Here is a 25142-nt window from a genome sequence, read left to right as displayed (position 1 = left end):
GCCCCCGGATTACGCCAGGGTGTACGTATTTGCGACTGCTTTCGCGTGACTGATTGTCTGCTCTTGGTGACACAGGACAAGGCTACCACCGGCAACCTGACGTTCACTGACGAGGCACAGACTGTGGCGGAGGAGGCGGCGCGCCTCAAGCAAAGCGGCGTCGACATCATCGTCGCTCTCTCCCACGCAGGACTCTACATCGACCGCGACATGGCAACCAAGATGCGAGACGTCGACATCATCGTCGGAGGGCACACGCACTCACTGCTCTACACAGGTACTCGACTGTTTTACACTGAAAACAGACACGCTGTCAAATGAAATAACAGCGTCTGACGTATCGTACGGGACTATGACTGGAGTGTTACTTTTCACGATATACAGCACCCGTCAGAATAAACAGCTAAAACTCTCGCCTGAGGATATGGTTACAGCAGATGGAGCTGCAGCGTGTGGTGGCAAGGTGATGATCGCGGTGATTCGCGAATTGTTTCAGACCACGAAGCCCTCACGTTTGATTCGCCCCTTCTAAACGTATGTGACTACTTACCTTTTTAAAAAAAATCCTCAGTGTTTATTAAAAAAAACCATGGAATGTATATCAAATGAAGAACTCAGTTCCGGTGGCAGTTTGGCCTCTGCTGTGCATGAAAGAGTAGGGCCGCATCTCTGGGTAAATTTAATAGGCATACTGTCTCAAAATTTTCTGACACCGTTTTCAATATGCAAATGGCGATGTACTATTTTTCTATGTATAAATATTCATAATTTTCTCTATTACAAAAATATGATCATCATGTAGTCGTGTTTCATCTTGTACACGTTCTAGAAAAAATACGGAGGCCTGGTTATGTGACAGTTGGTTGGTGGGTCGATTTGGGAGGGGGGACCAAACAGCAAGGTCATCGGTCCCATCGGATTAAGGAAGGAAGTCGGCCGTGCCCTTTCAAAGGAACTATACCGATATTTGCCTGAAGCGATTTAGGGAAAACAAGGAAAACCTAAATCAGGATGGCCGGGCGCGGGTTTGAAAGGCCGTTCTCCCGAATGAGAGTCCAGTGTGCTAACCACCGCTCCATCTCGCTCGGTACGCTACAATTACTGAGCACTGAAACAATCCTTAATTTTATGAAGATGGTATGTGTTCCCGAAGTAACAGATAACATTGATGACCGTGCAGCTTCTCTAGAATGAAATGATAATTAAATCGAAACCCTTAGCTGCCAGTTGTTGATGTACATCAATGAGGACAGCTGAAAATGCGTGCCCCGACCGGGACTCGAACCGCGATCTCCTGCTTACATGGCAGACGTTCTATCCATCTGAGCCACAGAGGGCACAGAGGACAGTGCGACTGCAGGGGCTTATCCCTTGCACGCTTCCCGTGAGATCCACATTCCCAACTGTCCACAACGCACATTGGTAGTGTTCCTAATAGATATTTGCCCAGTCACTCATTACTCGGGCCAGACTAAGCTGACGAGTCCCGAAGAGTTCGGGCAAAGCGTGCGCAATCGCACAGAAAGAGGTCAATGGCCGGGTAGCCTTTAATTATATGAATAAGTCCCTGCAGTCGCACAGATCTCTGTGCCATCGGTGCCCTCGGTTGCGTCTGCCATGTAAGCAGGAGATTCCCGGTTCAAGTCCCGGGCGGGACACACATTTTCAGCTGTGCTCGTTGATGTATACCAACAACACCTGTCGGCAGCTAAGAGTTTCGGTTTAATTATGAATTTACTCCTTAATTTCTTCGTTCGTACTACAACCAAAGTCATCAAGCTACTTCACACCTGGAAGTGGAAGTCAATAAATTTAGACAACATAGAATATGGAGGGCAGCAACCTGATGCTATATTTAATGGAAGTGGAAGTACCGCTATGCGCCCCTGCCGAGGTACGTGTTTCGAGCAGCCGTCAGCCTTGATGACGGTGTATTGTGGTACAACAAGAAAGGTGGTCCACCCAAAAAGGCGGCACAGTTTCATTGTTCCATGGTCCAACTCGATGCTCCCGTGCCAACTACAACTGACGATGTCGTTGAGTCAACATGGGAAAATGTAGGGGATATTTGCTGCAGTGCCCCATGTTCAGCACTGTAAGCTGAACTGCGCTCCGGAACACCAGCACAGCACTGTGCCGCAGGTCGCCTCTAATGTAGACGTTCTGTTTTGAGGCGTGGTCGTCCACTAACTTGTCCCGTGGCTTCACCGTACTTCAACCACTTTCCATAGATGCTCTCGACAGCGATTCGCGAACTGTCGACTAGCTTCGCCGTTTCCGAGTTGCTCGTTCCCAAGCGCCAGGTCATAGGTTATCTCAGTTAATTTCCCCATTTGTGACCCGTAGCGTTGCTAGAGCGATTCCCAATTCCTCTTTGCATCGCTTGTATAGTTTCGTACCGGCAACATCACCAAGTGGTATTTGGTCTACCCTGTCCGCAGCGGTGACAGTTTTTTGGAACGTCAGTGCAAGTTGTTCACTGATCGGTCAGAAGATGATGACCACCTACTTAATAGCTGCTATGTCCATCTTTGGGAACGATAACAGCGACGACGCGTTGTGGCATCGAAGCAATGCGGCCCTGCTAGGACGCTGGAGGGAGTTGCACCACATCTCCATACACAAGTCACCCAAATCTGGTAAATTCCGAGGAGGGCGGCCATGAACTATGGAACCATGTTCAATCATATCCAATCACATCCCGCATGTGTTCCATCGGGTTCAGATCTGGTGAGCTCGGGTGGCAGCACATCAATTGGAACTCACCCTCTATTCCTTGAGCCAATCTATCACACTCCTGGCATTGTGACGTGGTCCATTATCTTGTTGAAAAATGTCACTGCAGTCGGGAAACACGATTGTCATCCAGGGGTGTACGTGGTCTGCAACAAGTGTACGATACTCCTTGACCGTCATGGTGCCTTGTACGAGCTCTACTGCATCCATGAATGTCTCGGAGCATAATGAAGCCGCCGCCAGCTTGTCTCTATCCCACTTACAGGTGTCAAGGACCTGTTCGCCTGGAAGACGATGGATTCGCGCCCTCCCATCGGCATGATGAAGAAGATATCGCCACTCTTCAGACCATGTAACGCTCTGCCACTGCGCCAGCGTCCATTGCCGACGGTCACGTGCCAGTTTCAGTCGTAGTTGCCGATGTCGTGGTGTTAATACTGGCACGTGCATGGTTTGTCGCTGTGGAGGCACTTCGTTAGGAATGTTCGGTGCACTGGGTGTTTAGAGACACTTGTACTCTGTCCCTCATTAAAGTCTGTTGCTGGTTCCGCCACAGTCCGCCGCCTGTCCTGTTTCACCAGTCTGCCCAGCCTATGACGTACGAAATCTGTAATGAGGATGGCCAACCTGAACGTGGTTTCATCTTGATTTCGCCACTTGAAGACATTCATCACTGCACTCGTCGAACACCTAACAAGTCGTGCCGTTTCAGAAATGCTCGTGTTGAGTCCCTGGGGCATCACAAACTCTCCTCGGCCAAACTCACATAGATCGCGTCCCTTTCCCATTCTACACATGGACAGCACGCTCGCTCATACGACATGCAGCGTGCGTGTGTCTGACTCGCTGTCATTCCTTGCCAGGTGACGCTGCTACAGCCTGGACGAGTTTTATATTGATAGTAGGTTGGTGGCGAGCGGTCTAAGGCGCTGCAGTCCTGGACTGTGCGGCTGGTCCCGGCAGAGGTTCGAGTCCTCCCTCGGGCATGGCACAAATGGTTCAAATAGCTCTGAGCACTATGGGACTCAACTGCTGTGGTCATTAGTCCCCTAGAACTTACAACTACTTAAACCTAACTAACCTAAGGACATCACACACATCCATGCCCGAGGAAGGATTCGAACCTGCGACCGTAGCAGTCGCACGGTTCCGGACTGCGCGCCTAGAACCGCGAGACCACCGCGGCCGGCCGCTCGGGCATGGGTGTGTGTGTTTGTCCTTAGGATAATTTAGGTTAAGTAGTGTGTAAGCTTAGGGACTGATGACCTTTGCAGTTAAGTCCCTTAAGATTTCACACACATTTGAACATTTGAGTAGGTCGGTGGTCACAATGTTCTGGCTGATCAGTGTATATCACAATGAAAAACAGAGCATCTTTTTCAACCATTAGTGACTTACCTGACTCAGTTAAGGGTGCTCTGCCATCCACATAATTTCGATCCTAAAGATACAGTTCACCCTTAGACGTGAAATCACTTTCTTTCGAAAAATTTTAAAGGTATGATAAGCGAGCTGTTCTGTATGATAAGGCAGCTGGTATGTTCGAAGAGTAGACCAGATAAGTCCGGTTGCCATTGTTCAGGGTGACTGAGCGTTATGACTTAATTGCGTACTTGTGATGAACACTCATCGTTGAATGTGATGCAGTTAAGATAAATGTGCTGTCGGGCTAGGCAATTAATTAGCACTTCAGAGCTACAGTACAATTGATCACGAGGCTCGGCGTGTTCAAGTGCAAGAGAAAAAGAAACTCTAGTGCTTTTGTAGAATGAGGTCAGGTGGAAGTACTCTACCTAGTGACGGATAATTCCAACGCTACAGAAGATAGTGTGCAGCGATTAGCTGCACTTTTATTATGAAGGGTACTCAGATCAATACGCAGCACTATGCCAGTTGTGAAGACCAGAGAGTAATGTTGTAATTTGTTGGAACAATAGGTAGAGGGCTACGTAGTAACGGGCAATGCAGCGACGTATAGGATGACGAGTAACAGAACTGTTTTAGCTCAGATCCTGGCACAGAGATCAACGATCCATTTCAGCTCAAAATGTGGAAAGGGAATGAAACTTATTTCTCCAATAGCCAGCAGTTACATGATGACATTTCTTTTTCGATTCATAGGAAATATCAAATGCCTATATACATTTCCATATAATAACAGCCGTAAGAGACTACAAAAAAAGTGTTGAATGATACACCGACTGGTGGTTTTTGAGATTGAGCCCTTACATTGAACGATTTGTAAAGAAAGAAATTGCGACGAGTTTTTCGTAGATCTCTGACATTACGTCTGCATCTATACCCTACAAATCACTATGGAGTGCATGGCAGAGAGTACTTCCAGTTGTACCACGTGGTAGAGTTTCTTCCCGGACCATTCACGTATGGAGCGCAGAGAAACTGACTGCTTAATATCTGTGTCCGTGAATTTTAGAGTTGAATGTGGTATGTGCAAGCCGTGACGGATCTCCTGCCACCACAGACAACCGTTGTTGTGATTAAGTTGTGCAGCAGGAAGTGGGAATGACCTTTTGCGAATTGGATTCTGATGTCGGGCAGGTACACTGAAGCCATATTTATGTTGTGTTGGGAAAATGTGCCAGAATCCGTGCGCCAGCGTATTGGAATGGCTCGATAAGGCCTGAACGAAGAAGGAACTGAGAATATACTGGGAACTATTTTGGCAATGTTCTGTGAAGCTTCACATTCGCAATGACTTCACTCGCGCAAAGAATGCATTTATTCTCCTCAGTCAGCCTAACAGTCAAATATACCTAATTTACAAAGTCATTGCTAAAGACACAATATTCCCCGTGGTACTCAGCAGTGTTAGCTATGCAGTGTAGTCGAATCAGAAATAATTTTTTGTAGAAATAACTGAGATTTATGTAATAAAAAGTCTGTACCCTATTTCCCTTTATCGCAACGTTTTCGCTTCTCTAGTTTCAGCCGTGTCAGTTTTCGCTGTATATCCTGAATAGTACCATTCCTGTCATACGTAAGATTCCCTGTGTGTTCTTTGTGAACGTGACGGTTCCGTAATACTACCCAAATTAGATTAGGTTATATTCAGTCTTCGTCTCATACACCCAAAAATTAGATGATTCTCGTGCGTGTGGAACAAGTCAGAAAGTATAACAAAGAAACATAAAACACTTGAATATAATACTCACCACTCTAATGATATGTCAGGAGATTTTCAAAACATGTGAAGGCGTTACGGTAAAATGGAACTGCTAATATTTATAGAATTAATACGCTATCAGAATGAAACATAATTATCCACTTTTAATAAATTTATCATACACAAAATATCTAATCTTGACTTTTGTGAGCAACTGCTGTTAAAACTCAAATCACTCGTAATTTCAACATTAAGAAACAAGTTTAATGCACAACATTCTAAGTGATTGTATCTTCATCTATAATGTTTGGTTACCTAAGAACCAGTGCCCCTTCCAGGGGCTAGTCAGTTTTTGCTGAAGATGGCCTAAAACGCTGAAAACTAGTTCGAAATAAAAATCAGTAGATCAAAAACAGTGTACGTGTTATTCAACCATAAATATGGAATTGTTCTACCAAAGAAGTAACGAAAGAATCCATAAATAAGGTGGAAACAATACATGTATTATAGTCGACAAACAGGAACATATTACACGGAAGAGCCAAAATAAAACTTAAAATTCTCTACTATAATGTAATATTATAATATGAAGTAACCATAAGTAAAATTATGTTCGGATGGAGTCTTTAGTATGTGAAAATAGGTTCGTGACTTGCTATTTGTCATTGCTCTCTTTAGTGTGCAAATGAGAATGGAGGGTTTCTCGACGAATTTCATTGACGAAATCTTCTCGGATTATCAACCGAGTCTTAGGTTAGTGTTTTTAACGTCCCGTCGACAACGAGGTCACTAGAGACGGAGCACAAGCTCAGGTTAGGGAAGGATGGGGAAGGAAATTGGCCGTGCCCTTTCAAAGGAACCATTCCGGCATTTGCCTGAAACGATTTAGGGAAATCACGGAAAACCTACATCAGGATGGCTGCAGACGGGATTGAACCGTCGTCCTCCCGAATGCGAGTCCAGTGTGCTAACCACTGCGCCACTTCGCTTATCAACCGAGTCGTCACCGAGCTGCAGCATCTTCACGAAACCTTTCCCGAGAACGCATACTCACAGACACAAATAAGCAAGGAAGCCAGAAGGTAGAAAACAATTCCGAAGAAGAAACCAGCCGTCTAGCGTTTCTTCCGAACGCAGCCGAGGTTGCCTGGACAATGGAAAAGCGCAATATAAAACGCATTTTCAGCTCTACACTCAAAATCAAGAATACGCTTGGGTCACTCAAGCATCAACTAGGGATCTAGGTTAACAGACACCTGACCTCTACAGCATCAGTTGCGAGTGTGGCAAACCATACATCGTCCAGACGCAGTGATTCATCTCGCAGCGCTTTTCAGAACGTGTGAGAAGTCTGCGATGACAGAGTACAACACTAACGAAGGCCACACGTTTGTTTTCGAACAGCCAAAGGTGCGACCATATAATGTAAGCTTTTAAGGTTAGCAGTGACGTCACTTAAAACTTCTAGGCTAGTAGGCCATGGTCGACGCATAAAACTTTCTCTTCATGTTTCCTCTCCGACTACGGGAGACATCTTCAGACGTAAAGTGGCGAACTGCGACCAGACCTCGAGGGAGCGACGAGTATATGGGCAGCGTATGGGGCACCAAAGTCCGTCACGTGACGTCGGCTACGAGATTATCTCTGGTAGTGCCAGCTTTCTCGACTGAAAGTAATCGATTGCCACTCTTACGTTGCAATGTTGACATCCAAATTTTACGGGGTGTTCAAAAAGCCTCTCCGCAGTGCCGTATGATTTTTAGCTGTGAGTGCCGTATGCCGCAGTGAATATACCGAAAAGAAACTCAGTGAAATACAAGTTATTAATTTACTGAATATTCCGTTTTAGTTACAAATTTTCACAATAATTTTGACAGTGTCCCCCACATTGTTGAATACACAAGTCAATTCGTCTAGTCATGTTTCCAAAGACAAACTGTAACATTTCTTCTGTAACAGAAGCAGTGAAAGTTCATCGATGGATTTTGGACGGTTTTTATAGACAGTTGCTTTCGCTGCACCCCAGAAGAAAGTCAGGTGGTGTTAGGTCAGGCGATCGTGGAGGCCAAAGTCCCTGCAAAATTATGCGATCACCAAAAACATAACAAAAGCAGTGACACTGAAACGAGATCTGTATGCGCGGTTGGACCATCTTGTTGAAAATAACCGTACAGTAGTTCACTTTACACAAGTTCTGCTATGAATGGGTACAGAATATCACTGCAGTATCGTTGTGCGTTTATCGTTTCGCTGAAAAATATGAGACCCACAATCCGATGTCTAGAAATTGCGATCCAAACTCCTATTTTTACAGAATGAAGTGGTTCCTCATGAATACACAATGAATTTGCAGGATTCCACATACGAGAATTTTGCGAGTTCATGTACCCGGATAAATGAAACTACGCCTCATCAGTGAAAAACGTTTCATTAAGAATATCCCTTCCATTTTGGTGAACGAAATTTTTGAATCATTGACAATAATGCAGTCTCTTGCCATGATCAGTATTTTTCAGTTCTTTCACGACTGTCACTTTGTATGGGAAAAATTCTAACTTTTTCCTTAGAGCTGTGTGGGCCGTTCCGACACTAACATAGATTTCTTGGGCGCGTTTTCTTACTGACTTGTTCGGGCTCATTTTATCGGAAATATCGAGTAGTTTATCCTCAGACAAAACGCTAGGACGACCACTTCTCGGTTCACCTGTCACTGAACCCGTACTTCGAAATTTGTTAATCAAATCTCGCACAGTATTGCGATGTGGGAGTGTTGTCTCTGGAAAAACTGAATTAAATGTTTGACGAATTGAAACTGTGTATTTACCGCCAACTTTGAACACTCGTTCGACTAAAAACACACGTTCTTCAATGGTTAGCATCTTAACAGTGACAAAAACAAAACAAACTAACAAAGGAACTAAACTTAAAGCTTCACGTCAACACCTAACGACACACACCAACGATACTACTGACGCTGGCTGAGGTAAACGAAACGGTGGAATGCTGGGAGAGTCCACTTGAAGGGAAACAACCCAGGCAGGCGAACAATCATACGGCACTGCGGAGAGACTTTTTGAACACCCCGTATCTACGAGGGCTATTCGGAAAGTAAGTTCCGATCGGTCACGAAATGGAAACCACTGTGAAAATCAAAATTTTTTTTATTTGCAACGGTTAGATACACCATCCCGCTACTTCTCTACATAGTCACCGCTTCGACTTAGATATTTGTTGCACCATTGCACCAACTTTACATGCCCTCTTCATAGAAGACAACCACCTGTGGTTTTTGCCAAATCTCTGCGCTGGTCTACAGCTCGTCGTTGTCTGTGCCAAAATGTTGTCTTCATAGCCAGCAGGTGAGCAGAAACGAAACTCTTGGGAGCCAATTACTGGCTGTATTGTAGGTAATCAAACACATCCCATCGTAAACGTTGCAGGAGCATCTTCATTGCGCCTGCAGAGTGCAGGCGAGAATTGTCATGATGAAGGAAACGTATGACAGTCATGTTATGTGGGCAGAATAGCTTTAGGCGAAATCTCTCAACAGACCCTCACACTTGACGGGAGACACTTTTTTATTGGCATCTTTACGTGCTCACTGTGCGTTCAAAACCGAAAAGAGCGACGTGATAAAGCGATGTTTTAGATATGACAATCGTCTCAGTGAATTTTATTTCATGGTCTCACCATCTTTATAAAGATGTTCCGCTACGCCTGATTTATCCATATGTCACGAACAGCAATTCCCCTTGTGTCCCTTTTTGTGGTGCCTATGTAAACCAGGCCAAAGGATGTCGTATCTATTTTGTCGATCTTACACATTCTTTTATCTTTCTCGTGGTTCTGAAGGTAATTTCCACACCATTCTAGCTCAACGCTTTCCCAATGCTATGTGTAATCGTACGGGTGAACGGAAGGAAATCTCTCCCTTCGTCCCTCTTCGATTCTGACTCTCTCCATGGGGCAAAGTGCTCGCTCTACCTCCTTGTTTGAATAATCATTCTTCTTGAATGTCGGCCGTAAGGTCTGTTCACAAAATTTGCACGTCCTGTTCACCAAGGTTTTAATCACACCTTTTTTTTTGTCGGGGGTCGTGGTTAGAATCTTCGTAACGGCCTGTGGCACAACATCCAGTCCCCTCGCTTGATAACGAACACATCAAAGAAATTCAGTTGACCATTATTCTCCGTCTCTATAGCAAATTGTATCTGGATTGAAACTGTTGAAATGTATCAGGAAAGCATCCAGTTCCTCTGGGCCATCTCCATACTACCGAAGTATCATCGCTTTAGCGGTACCACCTGGCTGGTCTTTTACTGTTGCGTCAATGGGCATTGTGATTCGGTTCTCAGAGAGGAAGTGGAAACAAGAGTACTTGATGATCTTGTCAACTGGAACAGCGATTTCCAACTGAGCTCTGCTTGAGATGTGGGGTTAGCAGAAATATGTCAGGAACGCTCTGATATGATAGCAGTGGAGGCAGTAGACGGAAGAGACAGGCCGCACCAAGATTAGAAGACCGAACATCCACTCTCCCGCTCTGCTGAGGGGGGGGGGGGGGGGGGCGGCACATGACATCTCTTCCGGTAGCACGCGATTGGCTCAGGATCCAACTCAACAGTAACTGGATATGAGCTCCAAAATTCCTCTGAAAACGACAAGAAGGAGTCTTTTCTAAACGTTGCGACAACACGACGCCACTACATGACTGGTAACCACAGACAGCTGAGCGTACCTGTTTCGGCTTCCGCAGTCGTTCTCCAGAAAACGAAGTTTCCTCTGTCCAATAGGACAGGCTAGAGCCTAGAAGAGGTGTGCCGTCTAACATCTACTAGAAATTTCCAGGAACACCTCTTGTGGACGTAGCAGAATATTTTCCTGCCTCTGTGGAACTGTCTCGTATACAGTGCCTCCAGCAGTGACTGCAATCAAATCAAACTCATTCGCTTTTACGTTGGTCACCACATACGCATGTTTCTGCTGTGGGAATGCGCAATTACTGTATGCTGCGTTCTGTGAATTGGGAGGTTTATCGAAATCACTTTCTCGTTAGTGTTGTTTCCAGCTGGCTGAGCGGAGCACGATGTTCGCAGGCAAGCCGCCGACAGGGGACGCAGCAGAGGGCCCCTACCCGACGATCGTGACGCAGGACGACGGCCACAAAGTGGCGGTGGTGCAGGCGGGCTCCTTCGGCAAGTACTTGGGACACTTGGTCGCCACGTTCGACGCGAACGGCGAGCTGCTCAGCGCGACGGGCAACCCGGAGCTGCTGGACGAGCACGTGCCGCAAGGTAGGAGCTGTATCATCCGTCACATTGGTCTTGGCTGTGTATCTGTACCGATGTTCGGAAATGTTTCATGGACTTCATAATTTCCCTGCATTTCTAGATTACTGAAAATGTTTAAACCAGTTCAGTCTTTAAAGAATTGACGTGAACATTTGACTGAAGTAAACTTTGTTATTCGGGTACGAGTAAGGCAAAAATCACTTGCCAATGAAAATTCTTCCTGGTAGGCGGTGTTCGTATTCTCGGAGATGTTTACAATGGATGAAGTGGGCCTCTTTCATCGTCTGTTTTCAGTGACTGGTACATGAACCAGCTGACCGATGGTATGATTCCCATTATTCGGCTAGGACAGTCAGCAAGACTATATGCCACTCGTTGTGGTCTTCAGTTCGATGACTGCTATGATGCTGCACTCCATGTTAGTCTATCATTTGTAAAATGCTTATTTTCTTTATAATTTCTGAAACTTGTGACCATTTCTACCAGGTTGAAGTAGTCAGTTGTTGGTTCCAGTTTCAGCCACCACCACCTTCCTCCCCCCCACCCTGCCCCCACCCCCAAAATGTCAACCTACCCTTCATTACAGAATTAAATGGTTCAAATGGCTCTAAGCACTGTGGGATTTAACATATGAGATCATCAGTCCCCTAGAACTTAGAACTACTTATACCTAATTAACGTAAGGACATCACACACACATCCATGCCCGAGGCAGGATTCGAACCTGCGACCGTAGCAGCAGCGCAGTTCCGGACTGAAGCGCCTAGAACCGCTCGGTCACAGCGGCCGGCTACAAAATTAACTATTCCTTCATGTCCTACGAACACATCACTTGTTTTAGTCATTTTATGTCATTCAGCTGTTGTCTTCCGAATTCGCTTCAGTAACTCTGCGTTATCAGATCTATCAATCTTCAAACTTGTTCTTACACACCGCATTTCAAGAAGCTTTTATTCTCTCTTTGTCTGAGCTATTTGTCGCCCACCTTTCACTTTCGTGCAAGGCTAGGCTCCACACAAATATACGTGCAGAAAAGATACATAAATTCATATCCCATGTTAACAAATTCCTCTTTTGAGACAAACTTTCCTTGTTATCACCAATCGACATTTTATATCCGTTCTACTTCGGCAAATAGCAAAACGACATCGGCTACTACTATTTCTTTCAGCATTACCTTATCCGGCTACGTTCCATTATCCTTCTCTTATTTTTGTTGATGTTCCTAACACCCTTTTAAGACACCAACTATGATGTTCCATTCCCGAATAGTAGAATACACGCTAGGGGTCACGCGCAGGCAGGCTGTGAGCTGTGACTTCACCATGAACGCTCTAGCTACACCGCGCTACATTAAAAGTTTATAGACACGCAGTGCATACGTGTTTAACTCATATGCAGGTATGAATGTAATCGGGGTTTTCCATCTTTTAGTGTACTACTATTATTAAGCCTTCGATTAGAATATTTTTTCTATGGTCTGTGAAATGCTAGCGAAAATCCTCCGAAGAATGTCAACCTCTTTCAGAGGAGACTACTTCTTTTCCTGAAGAAAGAGGCACACACAGGCTTAGTTCACCACACAGCCATAGACCACGCAGACTTACAGTACGGAGGAACCCCCTATAACGTAATTTTGAGCTCTTTAACTGTGTTAGCACGTTTTCTTTTTCTATTCTGGAAAGTTACGTTACAACTTTTTTTACATTCTTTTCAGTTTTGTCTTTGTTCACTCTCAGTTCACTTATTACCTTTGTATTTTTTGCCTTGTTGATAGATTTCATTCTGATGAAAGTGCATGTCCTTACGAAATTCATCACAGCAAAGTTCTGACAAAAGATAACACTTTACAAACGAGGCAACGTAAAGCCGCAGCCTTTGCAGTATCTTCAGATGACCAGTTAGTACACTGTCTTTTCATAACTACTTGTTATTAGCAGTCAGAAAAAGAGCTGCGATTCACTTTTTGTGGACATTCTCATGGACTGTGCGGCTAGTTCCGGCGGTGGTTCGAGTCCTCCCTGTGGCATGGGTGTGTGTGTTTGTCCTTAGGATAATTTAGGTTAAGTAGTGTGTTAGTTTAGGGACTGATGACCTTAGCAGTTAAGTTCCATAAGATTTCACACACATTTGAACATTTTTGTGGACATTCTTTTTTTATTAACACAGCGTTACAGCCTGAGAAACAATCTCGTAAATCTGCGTCCTTTTATTTGAGGTCTTTTATTTCTGTTTCCATAATTTCTAATCGTTAGCGTAAACTCGCATTGCCCCATTCATAGCAGTGTTTGTTTACATGGTTAACATTTTGTCTAGTAGTTCAAATGGTTCAAATGGCCCTGAGCACTATGAGTCTTAACATCTGCGGTCATCAGTCCCCTAGAACTTAGAACTACTTAAACCTAACTAACCTAAGGACGTCACACACATCCATGCTCGAGGCAGGATTCGAGCCTGCGACAGCAGCAATCTCGCGGTTCCGGACTGAGCGACTAGAACCGCTAGACCACCGCGGCCGGCTGTCCAGTAGTAATTTCTTCATTAGTTGGTAATATATTTACCTGTAAAGTATCTTTTACGTCTTTTGGTAGCTTAGTTTTTGAGCCTGAGTATTTTTCTCATTATTAGGCTAATTAACAGGCTCTAAATCAGCACTGTGGTGGGGGGTAGATTAAAGAGATGAAACAGCGTCACTCTTAAACTTGCGTTTCGAAGGAATGTTCAAACAGATCACATTTCAATTCCCTTTCATAATGTGAATCAGTAAAATGTATTGAGCAGACACATTCATTTTCAACACAAAACAGAACTGCACATTTACAAGCATTTATCTATTTTCGTTACATGTCACAGCTATTAGGAAATATATGAAACTTATTTCGCAACTCACATATTTGTCTGCTGTGGTTAGTACAACTGGCGATCGCTCAGCGAACCATAATTTTTCACTTAAAAAAACTTATACGAAAAATAGCACAATATACTGATAAATGCAAGGTAACTCTATACTCAATCGCCAGTCAATAATACAAAATTCACACCGCTGTGAACAATCTTGCTTTCATTTGTAAACGCAATTTGCGGGCTACTGAGCGCTGCGCTGGTTGGGTACACTCTGACGTCAGTGGCGCGGCTTGCTACTGCACATACACCTCGCAGGTAGGAGATCCCTACCGTGTATTGTATTATCCGTAGTTCAACTGCTCCTCCAGGTGCTTTGCCATGTCTGACAGAATGACAGTGTCATCAGAAAACTTCAAAGTTTTTACTTCTTCTGTCTGAACTTTAATTCTCTTTCCAAGTTTGTCTTTGATCCCCTTTACTGCTTGCTAAATGTAAAACTCAGGAACATCAGGGATATGCTACAGTACTGGATCATTTGCTTGTCAACTACTGCCTCCTTTTCATATCCTTACATAGTTAGAACTGTAGCCTGGTTCCTGCTCTTTTTGTAGATAACGTTTCGCCCCCTGTATTTTGTCCTTGCTATTTTCAGAATTTCAAAAAGTAGATTTAGCAGCCCCTTACTCCCGAAGTCAGCCAGGATAGTTTGGAGAACACTACAAGGGTATGAAGTTGCTTGTGTGGCCGACCAGGTCTGTACCATTGAGACTGTGATACATTCGATCCTTGTGTCCCACTGTGACCAATGTGTGTGAGCTGTGGGTCAGAGAGCTGGTTGGCTTTCATACGTTTATCGTTCCTCGTGGCGTTTATGCCATGGGTTATCGTCACTGTCACCATGGCGAAAGGAGGTCCTAAACGCTGCTCCGTAGCTGTCTCTAATTCCCTTGGTTGTACACAATTTGTCCACAAGAAAGGTGACTAGTTTTATATCCGCGTAAATTACGAATGCCATCTGTGAACTAGCGTGGTATTTCGACTACCTTTCGCTTTAAATTTAGCAGCGCTGGCATCACAGACTGCTCGGAACAACCGAAGCTATAACAGTACGTTTTAAACTTCGGTCGTGAAAGGAGCAATTGAGCAATCTTAGAATGTTAAGGTACAAACTGTTTACAGCACTAAAGCAGTGAGACGTAAAAACGTTTTTTAAATGGCATAGAAAGTTTCATGAGAGAGTTTTTACGGTAATCTACATCCAGGAGCATCATCAACAGTTCGATTCGAAGAAAATGTTGAAAAGTGGCTGAAATTCTTTGAAATGATCATCGTGCATCTACTAGGTTAACTGAGGAACTCAATGGAATTGTTAAAACTGTGCATCGCATTCTAACTGAAAATGTGGCTAAAAACAAGATTCGTTGTCGCATTGTACCCCATTCACTCACTGACGATCGAAAAGGTTGCAGGACGGACCACTGAAAATATCAGCCGATGGAAAACCAGACTTCATGTCTTGCATTGTAACGGGTGATTAAGCATGGCGTTTTCAATACGAGCCACTTACAGAGCGCCAAATCTCGGAATGGAAAGATACAGAAGCTTCGAGATGGAAAAAAAGAGCGCACGCGTAAAAGCTGTGTTCCAAGACACTGCTCACCGTTTTCTTTTATTCAGAAGAAATTATCCACTAAAGAATTAGCTCCATCAGGTCAAATGGTGAAAGCACAGTACTGCATGGGTGTTTTAAATTGTTCACGTGCGACGACTGTCGGGGTTCTACCTGAAATCCGGAACCAAAGAGTATGGTGATTGTTGCACGACAGTGAACCGGCTCATTGTTTATGGGCGAAGGTTGTTCCGACTCTACCCGAATACTGGAACTAGGAACCGGGTGTTAGTTGCACGACAAAGCGCCGGCGCACAAAAGTAAGATCGTACGCGATTTCTTAGCTCAAGAATGCATTATGGGGCTTCAACACACTAATTATTCCTCAGATTTCTTCGTGTCACTTCTGGTTATTTATAAATCTGAAAATGGCAATGAAAGAAGAGCGTACCGACACGATTCCAGGCTAGGACCATACTACTGCAGAAAGTTTCAAAGGTTATCAGAATTGTTTCGAACAATTTTTCCAACATTTCTAACTGTGTATTGACTCACAAGGATCTCAGTTTGAATAAAGGGTAATGTGAACTGAAAATGAACGACGTCTTCTGGTTTATTTCACATTAGTCACCTTTCCTGTGGACCGGAGTGTGTGTATACTCTCGGATATGCCTCGTACATAGGAAAAGACCAATAGTATCACTTCTGGCCTGATAGCGTGTTTAAGTGAGTAGCCTTTACTTGTGCATGTTCAAATTGTCAAATACACTACTGGCCATTACAATTGCTACACCAGGAAAAAATGCAGATGGTAAACGGCTATTCATTGGACAATATATTGTACTAGAACTGACATATGATTATATTTTCACGCAGTTTGGGTGCCTAGATCCTGAGAAATCAGTACCCAGAACAACCACCTCTGGCCGTAATAACGGCCTTGATACGCCTGGGCATTGAGTCAAACAGAGCTTGGATGGCGTGTACAGGTACAGATGCCCATGCAGCTTCAACACGATACCACAGTTCATCAAGAGTAGTGACTGGCGTATTGTGATGAGCCAGTTGCTCAGCCACCATTGACCAGACGTTTTCAGTTGGTGATAGATCTGGAGAATGTGCTGTCCAGGGCATCACTCGAACATTATCTATATCCAGAAGGCCCGGACAGGACCTGCAACATGCGGTCGTGCATTATCCTGCTGAAATGTAGGGTTTCGCAGGGATCGAATGAAGGGTAGAGCCACGGGTCGTAACATATCTGAAATGTAACGTCCACTGTTCAAAGTGCCGACAATGCGAACAAGAGGTGACTGAGACGTGTAACCAGTGGCACCCCATACCATCACGGCGGGTGACACGCCAATATGGCGATGACGAATACACGCCGTGCGTTGACCGCGATGACGCCAAACACGGATGCGACCATCATGATGCTGTAAACAGAAACTGGAGACATCCGAAAAAATGACGTTTGCCATTCGTGCGCCAAAGTTCGTCGATGAGTACACCATCGCAGGCGCTCCTGTCTGTGATGCAGCGTCAAGGGTATCCGCAGCTATGCTGTCCGAGCTGATAGTCCATGCTGCTGCAAACGTCGTCGAACTGCTCGTGCAGATGATTGTTGTCTTGCAAGCGTCCCCATCTCTTAGGGATCGAGACGTGGCTGCACGATCCGTTACAGCCATGCGGATAAGATGCCTGTCATCTCGACTGCTAGTGATACGAGAGCGTTGGGATCCAGCACGGCGTGCCGTATTACCCTGCTGAACCCACCGATTCCGTATTCTGCTAACAGTCATTGGTTCTCGACCAACGCGAGCAGCAGTTGATTTATGTTAAGAACAACACAAACACGCATGCCCGAGGGACGACTCAAACCTGTGGCGGTAGCGGCCGCGGACATGCCGCCTCAAACCACACGGCCACTCCGCGCGGCTTTGTGTGCGTGTTATCGTGAATACAGACTAGGGAATGTGAATTGACAACCTAAATGTGCTACTGAGCTCAGACGTACATCACTTGCATGCTACTGAAAAGAATCCTTTGTGTGTGTAATGCGATCTTATTCATAAGCAAATAAATAAGAAAAGTCGATCTGTATAAGAAAGTCATCTGAAACAAACGGAAATTTCTACTCTGACATATGACCCTGGTAAAGTAAAAACACTGAAAGAACCTACTTTGTGCAAAGGAAACGAAACAATCACATATTGTGAATCTCACCTGCAAAATGAAGTACCTGCAGAGCAACAACAGGAGAAAGACTTCGCAACAGCTAAAAAAAAAAAAATACTGATAAAAAGTAACTACAGCTGGTCCAGGGAAATTGGGTTCATAATCTTGACACAGAATGTCAGTGAAACACGTGACTCAACCTTTAAGTTCTGAAATTTAAGTTAGGAAGGAACTTGTCAAAGAAAACAATTATAGACTCTAATATGAAAATTCATTTAATCGAATAACTTCCATGGTACAATAAATTAACTCAGAAGATCAATGAATAGAATAATTATCAAAAAAATCGACTGTAACTAGGATAAAGTGAACCAACAATACAAGTCTACAGTAATAAAAATGGACTTTTTACCTCATCGAATAATACCTAGTCTTTCATTTCAAAATCCTTTTTATTTTCGTATGCTATACAACCTTCGTCCTGATTCATCATTCCTCCTCGTAATAAATCTGCAAGTCACGTAGTTCCAAAAGTGCATCCACGCATTACACTGTGCACTCAACGAATCCCGCCTGCTGCACACCGCGGATTTCCACTGCTCACTGTCAAAGATTCTACTACTCCACAGTGCTGCCACCGTAGACACAGATACTGTTGCCTGAGAACTGTTTCTCTGCCCACAATTCTTCAAATATATCTTTTCCTTCACAAATATTAAAACATTAAATAACATCATCAATAAATACATGTGTTGCCACTGCTTAGATATAATCTGTGTTGGTGCTCCAAAGCAGAATTATTACGTTGGTAGTATCTTCCAGACGAAACCATCCTGGAGGAACTGATTCCGTGGAGGAACGTGGTGGAAGAGACTGGTTCGCGAGTCTTGGGCCGCACGAACGTGCTGCTCAACGCGTCCAACTTCGTGTGTCGGGGTTACGAGTGCAACATCGGCAACTTCCTTACGGACGCCATGGTGGACGAGGTAAGTGAACACGCAGAGAGCAGACGGTTGTGACTCTAGGTACTAGGGCTAGAGACACTGTCTGATTGGTGCACTCTTCATGTTGCAGCACGTGGTGATTGGACAACAGGGTAGGTGGACACGCGCTGCGGTCGCTCTTATGAACGGAGGCAACATCAGGACGTCCATCGACGAACTCAGGAACGGTGGAGGTCAGTCTCATGCTACGTGTGATCATACAAGAACCTCTCTCTACATTATGCCCATTCAATTGTACGGGCTCGTGGGCAGCAGTCTGAAAAGCTTGCAAGGTCGTTGCAGGTGAGATTGTGCTGACAAATAACTGTTATGACAAGAATTCGGTCGTTTCTGATCTGTTTATCATCGAAGTTAGCCGTCGCCTTAAATTCAAGCACTTCCACGCGCTAGAATGCGGTAATGCACAGACATCTGTGGGTCTGTGAATTACCACCTGTTAAAATGCTCTTCAGCAATTAAAATGTGCCTTTTCGGGAAGTGGCTGATTTACGCTAGGTGAGGAAACAAAACGAAGAAAAAGTTTGGCAACACTATCTTTGGCAGGCTCCTTGAATTTGCGCCTACGACGACCTGCTTCGCTGACTTCAATACTAAATAACTCGGAAATGTATCTAATTCTTTTCTTAACTATTACTTCCCAGCACAGCCTCCCCTGCAACACCCTTACGAGCTTTTCAGACTGCTCAATATTCAGAGTAAGTAAAATAATTCGAGCCCAGAAAATATTTACACCTGAGGCTGAAAAATGCTGAAAATATTTCCCTTAACACCTTACTGATAACGTAAAGAGTCTATATGTAAATACGAAATGGGTGTATGTTCAGGTCCGAAAGTGTCAGATGAACCATTGATGGCCGGCCGGAGTGGCCGAGTGGTTCTAGGCGCTACAGTCTGGTACCGCGCGACCGCGCGACCGCGCGACCGCGAATCCTGCCTCGGGCATGGGTCTGTGTGATGTGCTTAGGCTAGTTAGGTTAAAGTAGTTCTAAGTTATAGGGGACTGATGACCTCAGAAGTTAAGTCCCATAGCGCTCAGAGCCATTTGAACCGTTTGAACCATTGATAAACCAAGGTGTTCGATAAGAGTGCAGTCTATCACAAATTTTGTTTAAATATTGACGAACCAGTTGTGAAGTGAGAGGATCAAATACAGTTAGGAATTAAAATAGGATCTGGCATAGCATTAAATTATCTGTTATATGCTGATTACTAGACAATTATACAGGAAACAGAAGATAATTTAGAAAGAGCATTATATAGATTGAGCGAAAACGCAGTATACTTCAACTTAACTGTATATGAAAATAAGACAAAGATGATGGTTTTCGGAGGGAAGAATCCAGTCAGGTCGAAAACAATAATAAATGAGAAAATTATAGAAGAAGTAATCCACTTAAATTATCGAGCACTTGATATTGGTTTTAACTGTGACAAAGACGTTGAGAAGATGGTTAATGAATATCAAGACATCTGCGGAATAACTGGAAGAGCGTTGAGAAGAAAAACAAGAAAGGTAACAAACGAAATTAAAAAAGTAATGTCTGTACCTACCTTGTATATGCTTCTGAATCATGGACAGTAATAAAAACGAAAAATCACATGTGAAGGAAGCAGAGATGTAGTTCATGAAATATGCAATGAGCTCCAATAAAATGGATAAAATAAGGAATCAAACAATAAGACCAGATATAAAAATAATTTTAGTTTATGACGAGATACATGAGAATAGAATGAAATGGAATGATCTTGTTTTTTGACAGAATGACACAAGTTATAGTAGTTGTTCTTGTGGTCTTCAGTGCGAAGACAGGTTGATGCAGCTCTCCATGGTACTCTATCCCGTGCGAACCTCTTCATCACCCAATAACTACTGCAACCTACCGAATCTGCTTACTGTATTCATTTCTTGGTCTTCCTCTACGCTTCCCTCCAATACGAAATTGGTGATCCCTTGGTGTCTCAGAATGTGTCCTACTAACCGATCCCTTCTTTTGGCCGAGTTATGCTATAGATTTCTTGTTTCCCCAATTCTGTTCAGTACCTCCTCATTAGTTACGTGATCGACCCATCTAATCTTCAACATTCTTCTGTAGCGTCACATTTCGAAAGCTTGTATTCTCTCCTTGTGGAAGCTCTTTATCGCCCATGCCTCACTTCCATACCTAGTTACATTCCAGGCGATTATTTTTAGAAAAGACTTCCTTACACTTAAATCTATATTCGATGTTACCAAATTTCTCTTCTTGAGAAATGCTTTTTTTGCCATTTCCAGTCTAAATTTTGTATCCACTCTGCTTCGCCCATCATCAGTTATTTTTGTGCCGATGCTTTGGATTAAAAGCAATTGTGGAATCTCTGATGGTGAAAATGTGCATGCCCTCGTTGAGGGTGCATTTGGAATCGATAAAATTCCAGCATCTTAGAGCGTTTAGATACATTCCAGGATAAAGGGAAATGGAGTGTTAAAAACTGGTAAAGGTAGACACTACAAAAGCATTGTACCCATTATTCCCAGATGTTCTGTTACGAGAACAAGAAGTGCAGCCGATGATTCATAGAACCAGTTGCCCTGTTACGACATGCATTCGTCAGCATCTTACCGCCTCCTTTGGAGCTTACTCCGGCTGCGATCGTAGCTTTTTCTATTGCGTCGTCAGAACACTATCGACCTGTTTCTGAATGGTGTGAAATTGACTTATGCCCTCTCCACAAGTGAGAAGACTACTTGCATGTCGCATTCCGATACGTCATTTCGATGTACCAGATGAATATAATGCAAGTGCAACTACTCACGGAGGTCCAGCGGAGGCTGTAATTATCATACGGCAGCGAAACTTGGTAGATACGCTAATACGTTAATGCAAAACCGATTTACGATGGAAAAAAAATTGGTTCCAATTTTAGCCACTATGTGCAGACCTAGCGCTGTACAGCATCTCGTCGACGTCTCCGGTGCTCATATTGAGCAAACTGTGTAATCGACGGTTAATAATTACAACATTATTCCTTCCTCACTTGTTTGACCTTTTCTGCCCACGTCCAGTTCCTAATCCCTTACACATGGAAACATTTCTATATGTCTTTCTTGCGCTCACAGCACGAGATTTGCACCTGGTGACCAACACAGGAACTCCTTTCTTTTTTTTCCCAGCGTACATCAGTTCTGCTTTAACGCATTAGAATATGTAACAATTTTCGCCTTCATACGATAACTACAGCCCACACTGGACGTGTGTGAGTAGTTGCACTTCAATTATAACCACCAAGTATTTGGTGTATACGAGTTTTTAATACGAAGAAATACGTATGTGCATGTTTACACCTTGAGAATGTATACGTTTTAATCTCACAACAATATGTATTTATGAATCTGTGTGTGTGTTGGCTGAATTGAGGGTAGATTAAAATGAATATAAAAATTAAAAACAATGCATCATGTGACGAGCTGTAGCAAGTTACTACGAACTGCCGTTGTTCTTACTTCCAGACGTGACGTATAGCGACCTGCTGACCGCATGTCCGTTCAGAGACGGCATAGACACGGTCACCATCCTGGGCTCCACCCTTCGAGAAGTGCTGGAAGCGTCTGTGGAGAAGAGCCAGATCTACACTGTAGAACAAGGCGGAGTTAACTTGACCGTCCACTACGCTGGAGGAAATTTCTTACAACAGTCAGGCAAGTATTTCTGGTATTCGTAAAGCTTGTAAAGATGTACGGCGTGTAGGGTGTTTCACGACCTCACCGAAGAACGATCGACTTTGATCTAAAATCCACGGTCGATAGATTACGTCATAGGGAACAATTCTTGTTAGAGATAAAATTTTCACTGAGGGTTTCTGATGACGCTAAGTGTCCTTTAGTATTTGCAAGCACCGGGACGGCAAGATTTCACCAAAATAGCAGGTACTAACTTGGGATGTTGCATTCTCCCTTCCTCAGTAAACCGATAGAGATTTTCAACAAGAAAACCTTAAGAATGAGTGTTTCTAAGTGGTTTAAGATGTTTCAGAACTGAGTCACTAAGTTTAGTTTGCTGAGCATACCCCCTTCCATACAGAATAGATGACCAGATTGTAGGTAACACACGGGGAATCAGCACATTGCATACTGTGCCACCAGGGGAAGAGCCAATACACAAGGACATCTAGGAAAAACTTCCGTACCTTCTGAGAATCGGTACTATGCTATATTCCAATTGAATGTCTTTTTATCTTCGTATTGATCAACTAGGCTTACGTAACTTCTTCTTCCTTCTTACTTCTTGTTTTGCAGTACTTCATCTTCTCCCCATGTTGTCTTTAAAAAAAATGATTGAGTTACTCTGCGAGCGGGGCAGGATTCAGCTTCATATCGTGGAAGGTATAATTTATTCCAGTAATCAAATCAGCTATGGTGACACGGTTATATTCAATACATTCTTGATGTGCCCCAGGAGAAAAAGTCATATCAGCAAATACACGAGCTATGCAAATGGTCTTGTTCTATCTATCCATTGTTCGCTTAAATTCGACATGTAAATGTGTCTCTAAATAGTGTACTGATTTGGAGCTTTAACATGTTAGAACCATAGGTTGCTTCATTGTCCTGCAGTTCCGTAAGCGCAATTTGCAAACATCTATGATAGACGGCTCCATTTACACTTCGCAAAGGTTGAGGGGGTAGGGGAGTACAGGTCTTAGAATATGACTACCAACCATTGCAGTACAAATATTCACTGAAAAATGTTATTGGTGAGCTCTAACAGCAGTCGATGAGTGTAGTCTGGCATGTTACTTCTCAACCTGTTAAAAACTGGTATGTTATAGGTGGGCATTATAATTTTCATGAATAAAGGCATAAATAAGATGTAAAGTCTGATCCTTATGCTTGGACCTTTCGAAGGAGTGTGCGCGATGTATACGCCACTCTGAGTATTGTGTGGCACTGCATATTGTATGAAGTGTTGCACGTTGAAGTACTATACATCCTGTACAAACTGCACAGACTTGCAACTTGTAGGACTGTACATGTACATGTTTCAAGAGTTGTACAGCTGTCTATTTCACAGGAATGCATCTTCTGTACAGTATGCACCTTGTTGAAAATTGTAACACTACGCCTTATGTATGATATATGATGTCTCGTAAGTCGTAGGACTGTCCATGGCATGTGGCATCTGCCACCTTCCATGCTGAACGACCGCGCGTGGTGTAAAATGTTATCTGCTTTGTATGTTGTAGGACTGCGCGGCGCGCATTGCCTTGTAGTTACAGCACTTCTTGTGCAATATGATGTGTACCACTTTCTGCGTTAGAGGGCTATGCACGCTGATGTGTTTCACCTTGAACGTTATACAGCCGTGAAACTCTTACGAGGTTGCCTGCTTCCTAAAGTGGAGTACTTTACTTGCTGCATGTTGCAGTACTGTGAGTTTATGTCACAGTGATGTTGAGTGGTGTACTGATACATATAAAATTTTGCATGGTGTAAGGCCAGTACTGTAAGCTGCATAGGTACACGTAGAATACGAAGTGTGCTCTCTCTATGTTGCAAAACTATATGTGGAGTGTGATATGTACAGTCTTCCTCTTCGTTCTGCGAGTTTTGTACATCATGAGACTTCTCTCGCATCCAAGTTTCCATCACCTTCTATCTTGGCACTTCTCTTCTTGCATGGCTCTGTCCTGGGTCGAAAGCCTCGCTACATCGTCCCGCTGTAGCTGGGGTCGTCCTCTTTTTCTGTGTTGTGGAAGTCTCCCGTGCCATATTCTAGAGGGCCATCCTTTCTCTGGCATTTTTCTACGATGTCCATACCATATTAGCCGTTTATTTTCAGTTGCGTCTACAATAGCCTAGGCAACTCCCATCAGTGCTCGTAAAATTTCATTTCTTATTTTGTCTCTTCTTCTTACTTCAAAACGTCGCCTCCAAAACTTCATTTGCATTACATTAAATTTCTTATTATTGGCTCTGGAGACTCCTGAGAGTTCAGGACCCTAGAGAGCAAATCACTCAACTACAGTTTCGTATACCCTCTTTCTCAAATTTTTGGGCGTACTTTTATTCCAAGTGTACCTGCTCAATTCCCACCTTTCCCTTTCCTGTTCGACGCTTTATTTACTCGTTGGTTCCACCTTTAGCCGAAATGATTGTCTTTAAATATTTATATGATCGACTACACTTTACTATAGATCCATCATCCATACCATGATCCCTTCCTGTACCTCCGACAACCAAGCATTCACTCTTTGTACAGTTAATTTTCCAGTCCTACTTTTCATATTCTTCTTTAAGATTTCTTAACGTCTAACTCACACCCTCTTCTTCTTCTTCGGTTAAATTGAGGGAGAATAGGATGTCATCATCTACTCTAATT

The 25142-nt window shown here is 43.7% G+C and overlaps 2 protein-coding genes across 2 annotated transcripts in view; one reads left to right on the top strand and one right to left on the bottom strand.

Annotated features, from left to right (window-relative positions):
- LOC126335184 (protein 5NUC-like) overlaps window positions 1–25142 on the bottom strand; it is a 346258-nt gene that overhangs the window by 275946 nt on the left and 45170 nt on the right. The window lies entirely within an intron of this gene.
- Window positions 1–25142, top strand: part of LOC126335183 (apyrase-like) — a 68091-nt gene that overhangs the window by 23772 nt on the left and 19177 nt on the right. Inside the window, exons 3-7 of the mRNA XM_049998177.1 lie at window positions 76–277; window positions 10957–11154; window positions 18605–18768; window positions 18857–18959; window positions 22274–22462. Of these exons, the coding sequence (XP_049854134.1) occupies window positions 76–277; window positions 10957–11154; window positions 18605–18768; window positions 18857–18959; window positions 22274–22462 (856 nt within the window). The remainder of the gene's footprint in view (window positions 1–75; window positions 278–10956; window positions 11155–18604; window positions 18769–18856; window positions 18960–22273; window positions 22463–25142) is intronic.

The sequence above is a fragment of the Schistocerca gregaria genome, chromosome 2, assembly GCF_023897955.1.
Source record: "Schistocerca gregaria isolate iqSchGreg1 chromosome 2, iqSchGreg1.2, whole genome shotgun sequence".
Taxonomy (NCBI): domain Eukaryota; kingdom Metazoa; phylum Arthropoda; class Insecta; order Orthoptera; family Acrididae; genus Schistocerca; species Schistocerca gregaria.
Note: the sequence above shows the minus strand (reverse complement) of the source record. Positions and strands in the feature narration are given on the sequence as shown.